The sequence below is a fragment of the Patiria miniata genome, unplaced genomic scaffold (genome assembly GCF_015706575.1).
Source record: "Patiria miniata isolate m_02_andy unplaced genomic scaffold, ASM1570657v1 HiC_scaffold_13, whole genome shotgun sequence".
Lineage (NCBI taxonomy): Eukaryota > Metazoa > Echinodermata > Asteroidea > Valvatida > Asterinidae > Patiria > Patiria miniata.
In genome coordinates, this window is record NW_024037051.1 from 13,193,175 (window position 1) to 13,200,573 (window position 7,399).

The window sequence follows — 7,399 nt, forward strand, 5'->3', positions numbered from 1 at the left end:
GCGTTCCGCGTCCATTTGTATATCATGTAATTGGACAACGTTTCACGAGCTGCGTTGACGCAATTCTAACGCGATTCCACCACGATAGGTCAATTTTAGGCCTGGTTTATGACATCAATAAACACGTATATGACTGGTCAATCGAATGCCAATGTCTTGGTTTTATTTCTCTTTTTTGAATTTAAAAAAAAATGACTTTTCAACAACTTAAATATCTGAATACAACATTTTTAACAGCATACATGTACTTTACATAAATACAGTTGCGTTCAGCTGTCATCAACTTTAAAAACAAAACTTGTGCAAAACTTAACTTTTCAACATGATCTGCCATCTTGTACAAATTGGTACTTTTCATAAAAAAAGGTCGTTTTTCTCATCAAAACATGTTTTGGAACATTAATTCTGCGTTAGTCACAAAGATGAATATAAATTTACTGATAAACTGTTAAAAAGGCAACTATGAAAACGCATTGATCCAGTCTTATCAACCGTCACTAAAACAAATACGAATGCAAGGAACAAAATTTGCATAGCTTTACTTTAACAGATTTTCCAGTGAAAGAAAAAAAACCTTTTCACTCGCATTATTTCAGGAGGGTCTTCTCGGCCTAGAAATTTGTTTCTGAATTTTTGCCTAACCAACTATTGAGAATGGCAAAATGTGCAACAGTTTTTGCTAACAAATGTAAAAAAAAACTTGTACTGTAATTCACATGCCCTTATAATTACAAAAATATAACTCTTCATGATCTAGGTAGTTTACAAAAGTACAGAGAGATTAACGAAATTATAAATTACGTATACAATGTATATAAATCTCGAAGAGGTAGCAACTTTCAAAAGCTAGCCAATCACATGACATGTTCCAAACGAGCCAACGATAACACGGCTTTTGTTAAAGAAAAAGCAAAAGTTGGAGATGTGTTGAAGCTATAGTCCATCATTTGTAATTAGTGCATTTTGTTCGTTTGCAGCAACATAAGTGTTCAAAATCTGATGAAGGATACTGAGCAACTAAACTGATCAAGTTTCAGCTAAGCTTCAGCTGTACATTCCGAGAAAAGCAGCATTCTAAGATCTCAATTTCAAATCAAAAGTTACTGAATCATGTTTTGAATTGTTTTGAATTGCAGCTATACGCGGTGTCGCGCACTGATCCGACGAATTATAACAACCGCGCGCGCGTGTGCGTCGTTCCAATACTTGTGCGCGCTGCGCTGAATAACAAAACGAACTACTAATTTAAATTTTCCTAAGGTGCTTCTTAAGAATCACCGTTGGAAATGCCTTCTTTCGTTAATTACTTCAAAATGACAGCTTCCCAGAAAGAATAATTTCACAGGGAGTTTAGTTCCCTTACTATCTTTCAACCAAGTTTGTTTTTCAACAGTAATTACGCCAGTTACTTTTCGGATGGCTGCAAATGATGGACTATAGCTTTAAACTGATAAGATGTCACTTGGCATCGCCTTTCCTGGCCCGCTTTGTGTCATCTTTGCCGCCATTTTCAGAAGACTTTCTTTTCTCGCCAGCTTCTAGCTGCTCTAGGAGACTAGGCTGGAGTTTGTTGGCCATGTAGTGGGTCCATAGAGCCAGCTCCACTTTGTGCGGTGTCCACTGCTTGGTTGCATCTGGCAACGGAAAAGGAAGACGGGAAAGTAATTGATGTAGGCAGTTACAGTTTATTAACCAATTAATGTAGGATCTTTGTCCAACGTACGGAGGCAAAACAGTTGATGCTGTGATCCAAAACCAAAGTTTACATTCTGTGTTTGAAGAATTGAAAACAATTTAACAGTACAGATCACCTTATCATGCAGTATTGGTTTAATCCTAAACCCCACAAATTCCAACACCGTATGGTAAACTGTACACAAAAACTATTGGACTCTTATTGATGGTATGCATAACTCCAAAAGCGTAATCAGTTTACTAGTGCAGTACTCAACAGATTCCAACAAACCCTGGTGTTGGAGTTCGACTCAATGGGGATTGTTAGGGTTAAAGCAGGATTGGTGACTACACAAACTATTTGTATTTACACAGCTGACTGGAAATAGCACATTAGTCCGAAATGATCTATGATCCATTATGCCCTATATACCCCCATGGGCAAAAGTACTTGTGCCTCGATCTCCAGTGCCACATCCCATGTTCCAGCCACGCATGTCATATGCAACAGCAAGTGCCTGCGCGTTGGGACCATCATCAGACTTTTGGTTGTGCTATCATTGCTGTGATAGGTCAAAGCATAACGTGGCGTGGCTAAACGGATTGATCCATTACCAACCTTTTGATGAGTTAAGTTGTAGGCTAATTTTATAAACAAACTAACATTCTCAAAATTGTTTTCTGTGGTCCCATGATGTTGACTTTCACACCTCCCTACCAAACAAAATTGAATGGCTATGAATTATAACTTTGGTATATTCAACACTGATGAATAAATGCTGCACAGTTCACAGAAAATTACCTGCGGGCGCAACACGAATACTCACAAAATCCTTCACAATGGCTGTTGAGTGAACCCTAGTACATGTATTTTTTATTTGTCACTCACCCTCCTTGTTGAGCCTCTTGACGCATGCGCTGACCTCGGCCGAGTATTGAGAATACTGCTGGGGTGTGTACTTGAGTGGAGCCAGGCCTGGTATGGGCAGCATGCTCTCATCGGCCATGAAGGGTGCATGCTGGGGAGCTCCTGCTGCCAAGACAGCTACAAAGAAGTCGGAGTAGTAGTCAAAGTCGATAAATATTTCTAATTTAAAAAAAAAACTGTTCTTATTATCACATGAAGCCCTTATTATTTTTGATTCAGGGGAGAGGCTGATTTGATGAGAGGATGCTTTAAGGGGACTCAAAATTGTTAAGGGGGGGGGGGGGAAGACGGCCTCAGCACCATCTTGGCGAATTGCACTGACGTAGAATGGAAGTCGGAGTAGAAGGCAGAAGAAGACTTTGATGAAACTTTAAAGTGGAGGGATATAATATTGTAATGATGGGCTTTTTCCGTTACTGATGCAATTTTTCCGTTACTGATGCAATGCTGTCCAAGAGCTTGTGAGAAAAAAATTGATAAGCTTGCTCAGCTGGGACTCGAACCCAGGACATCTTTTTCATTAGCGTAAAAGTCTTGTGAAAGAGAAAGACAGAATCCTAGGAAGACACAAATATGTCTACCAGAGTTGTAGTCGAGGGACTTTTGCGGATCATTAAAGTACTTTACATGACCGGTGACAAGTAAATTTAAAAGTCGATTCACAAGTCAATTTACAAGTAGCTGCACATCATCATCATCATCTGTCGTCAGAATGGCAGAAGCAGCATTGACAAAGATGTGCCAGGTCGCCTTATCCTTCATGAGCTGCTGGATCTCAGTCATATCCAGACCAATGTCATTGGAGATGGTGTCAGGGTAGCAAACTTTGCTCCTACCACGATCTGGGTGCCCTCCAGGCGGTGACCAGAAACTCCGAGGACAGCAGGGACTGGACGACAAAGGATTGCCCTAGTTTGTCACAGTTAATTTGAATAGCTGGTGAGTTGCATGACTTGGGACTGGATGACTTGTGATTGACTTGTGATCAAACTGTGGCCAAGTTCGGGCAAGGACCATTAGTCGACTAGTGGTTGATTTGTGACGTACCTTACGCCTGCGCACTGATAGCAACGTGCGAACGTCTCTAGTCAAAGGCTGGTCAAAATGTCATCGCAAAACTTCTGGATCCTGGCTCTCTGCTAGCGTTATGGATGCGCGCAGCTATTGGTTACCAGCGAAGCAACCAACCCCAGTAGGTTGGTTCCAAATAGTCGACTAGCGTAGTCAACCACCGTTGACTAGAAAGAGTTCGGGCAAACGTTAGTTAACCATTAGTCAACTATAGTCCTTGCACGAACTTGGCCTGAGATGACTGAAGACACTTATGTCGTAACTTTTTCAGGACAAGTTGCGCATTTCCCTCGCAAGCCATCAGCTACACATATCTTTTACTTTTAATATTACAATGTGGAAATAGCACTCGATAATTTATACTTAATCACCTTCCTTTAAAAAAAAAGCCCTCTTGCCCCCCCCCCCCCCCCGAAAAGTTTGGTTCTGTATCCGCCCTTGCAAGTACAACTACAAGAGTAATTTTCACCCACCAGAAGCAGTGGCTGGCCCCACAGCGCTCAGGACTGTCAATTCCTTGATGGCCTTAGCCAGGTTTGGCAGGCTCTTGAAGGCCTTCTTACTCGCTGACTCAACCAGCTCAGGCTTGTTGCCTTGCACCATGTCATAGAGTCTGGGCCGGAATTTGCCTCTCTGAAATTCAATGACAGATTATAGACCATTCACTCACTTGAGACTTAAAATACTAAATAACACTTCAGATGTATTTGTGGGAGATTTGCTGAAAATCACATTATAGAAAACCTCATACATACATTCAGGATTAAAACTGTGTTTTCATTAGGTTTCAAAAATAAATGTTTTTTTCCACTCTCAAGTTTGTGAAAAACAATAAGTGGGATCCTGGATGGGATGTGTGGTGTGTTGGCTCATATCGAGTAATAATAATAATAATAACAGGTTCTTATATAGCGCTTTTAAATAAGATCATGCTATTTAAAGGGAAAATACAACATTTGCAAACATCAAAAAATAAAACTACCAAATCATCTTGAAATACCTTGCTGGACTGTTAGTGAATAACAGTGTAAAGCATCCTGTAAAATCATGGCACCTGGTATACTGTCATTTTCAAGAAAAGTGGTATTTTTGTATCAATTTCCAACGCTGGTCAGCCGACCAGCGTTGGAAAAAACTGGCTTTTTTTCAAATACTGGCCCCAATTGACCATCGCACTTGTTTGCAATCGATTACACACCTATGAACGGGTACAAGCCAGCTAGACTGGTTCCCTGACCTTACAATTCCCCAATGTATGTAAACTGCTCTGTTTCTTCTTATATGGAGTCAGGGAACCAGACTACAGAAAAAATGATTGTTTTTCTTGGTTTTTATAGCATTTTCGAACCCAAAACCTCAAAAAAGTCAGTGTAACTATATTTGCTATATATTTCCAACCCCCCAATTCCATCCATTTCTGAAAATTACAGCAAAAGCAAATGATGTATATTCCCTTAAAAATATTATTACCCCTGATCATTGGCCAATGAAACATTCCAAATACAATCTGAGCTCCCTGGGTAGTATACAGCTCAATGCTGCCATTTTGGCACACAGCTCAAATGAATCACAATAACTATCTCTGCCCTCACAGGTACCCATTTACTCCTGGGTGGGGATAAGCAATGGGTGACAAAGTGCCTTGCCCAAGGGCACGCGTACCATAACCCCAGGCTGGACTGGAACCCACAACCTGCAGAATTACCCGCAGACCACAAATTCAATGCCCCAGACCACAAGGCCACGGCACTCCACTATAAAAGTCACCTTGATACCTAACTAGCTAATATTGAAACCATTAAAGTCATCTAATAGTAAGTATTACAGTGAGTTTCCATTTCATGAGTTTGGTGATCTCTTCATGAGTGATGTACTTGGAATCTCGCTCCTGAATGAGCTTGGGCAGGTCCTCCTGGTACCTAGCAGGTCAAAAAAGGAGACATAAAAGAAATTTGACTTTCTTCAAAAACAGCACAAAAGATTACAGAATTTTAATCCTAATAGTACACAAATCAATCATATTTATAACACTTTCCAATTCAAACTTAATTGTTGCCGAACGTCAGTTGCAACTGTCAGGGGTGGATCAAGGAATTTTTGCATGAGGGAGAGTGTGATGAGGCCTGTCAGATTTTTGTTATAATTATTTTTTATATCAGTGCGTGGGGGGGGGGGGGGGGGGGTGTTTCGACCCCCTCCCCCCGCCCCATCAAAGCCCCTCTGGATCCGCGCCCGACTATACAATCCAGCTCTCAGTGTAGTATTTGCTAGTCCTCACTAGCCCATCACAAGTCACTCAGTCTTAAGTCAAGTAAACAAGAATATGTAACAAGATATTCATCAGAACTTTGACTAGGCATTCCTCCATTTATCCTGACTCATTTTTTGGCCAGACTTGTGATTAACTCGATGATACCTCTGCATTAATTAATTTGTTTTATTTTTTGGGGGGGGGGTTGAAGAGGACTGTTTGAGCCTTGCATGCTCACCATTTATCCAGATCCAGAAGTTCTTTCTTTCCTCCCGGCTTCTTGATGGCAGCACCTTTGAGCTCCATCACGTTGCCATAGAGACTGAGCGTCTTCTCCCAGGCAGTGGGACTGCCAGATGTGAAGAACTTTGTTGTGCTCATGATGATGTTTAGGCCTACTGCTGTTTTAGAAGGATCATAAATGTCAATAAGCAATCATGCCAAGTAAATATTGTCTCTTTCCACAGTCTTAAACCGAGTACATATTCATTCAAACACTTCTCAAAATTCCCAAAGAAACAACACATGAAATGCCCGACTTAAATGTATATGTACTTCTTAAAATTACCAAAGAAATTACACAGATATTATTAACATTATACATTTAAAAATGCCCAACTTGATTTGATGAGTACTGAGTAGCCTGCAGGCGTGCAGCTGTGTGCTTCCATTTTTCCAATGCATGTCCAATTCAAGTCACTGTTTGTAATACAGTCTACATGTCAATTAATCCAAAACAAGTAAATGTTCTACATGCTTTAATTACCATAGTAATTATTGGCAGTGCAATTGTAGTCCGATTAAGTATAAATCTTCAAATCACCTTTTTTTTAAACATAGTTTTGACATCCTCTGGGGACCATAATATGGCATGACCATGACCAAATGTTAAAAAATGCGATTTGTACTTTACTAAGACAAGATAAGTTTGCGGTAGCACCATGTGACAAAAAATCTCTTTTCTGAGTATGTGTGGTTCTGAAAAGAGCCGGAGGGACTCAACGTTTCGAACAGTATGCTCTGCCCGTCGTCAGGAGAATGAGGGATTCCAACGATGATGCGATGTTATAAGGATGGGTGCGGTGAGGCGTGAGAAGGATGCAAACTGGTGAAGCTCGAAACCGGTGAAGCTGAGACAGGATGTAATTTCACTGAAGGACTGTAGAGTCCTATAATAATACTCGAACTAAGTTGGCCAGCAAGTGTGCCGGCTGGGTGTTAGTAATTACCTACTATAATTATGCCATCTAAAATAATGGTAATGGTCGCAATAAGTTCGGACAGTCCCAACAATATATTTGGGGAAATTTCTCACTTTAGTTGGGACTATCATGACTATACCTGTATACTATACAGAGAGGCAGTCCACTAGTATTCATTTATCATCGCATGATGATCTGGGCCTATACTATAGCCCCGGCAACCAGGGCTGTGTAATTGGCTCTCTTTTGTCTTTGTGATTATTCTGTCGCCAT

At 40.6% G+C, this 7,399-nt stretch overlaps 1 protein-coding gene across 1 annotated transcript; it reads right to left on the reverse strand.

The window, feature by feature from the left end:
- Nucleotides 1–139: 139 nt before the first annotated feature.
- LOC119721342 lies at nucleotides 140–6,327 on the reverse strand. The gene is made up of 6 exons (XM_038191376.1): nucleotides 6,163–6,327; nucleotides 5,499–5,592; nucleotides 4,147–4,306; nucleotides 2,564–2,719; nucleotides 1,445–1,634; nucleotides 140–929 (listed from the first exon to the last, which is right to left on the reverse strand). The coding sequence occupies exons 1-5, from the start codon at nucleotides 6,303–6,305 to the stop codon at nucleotides 1,459–1,461; spliced, it is 729 nt and encodes a 242-aa protein (XP_038047304.1). The 5' UTR covers nucleotides 6,306–6,327; the 3' UTR covers nucleotides 140–929; nucleotides 1,445–1,458.
- Nucleotides 6,328–7,399: the final 1,072 nt, after the last annotated feature.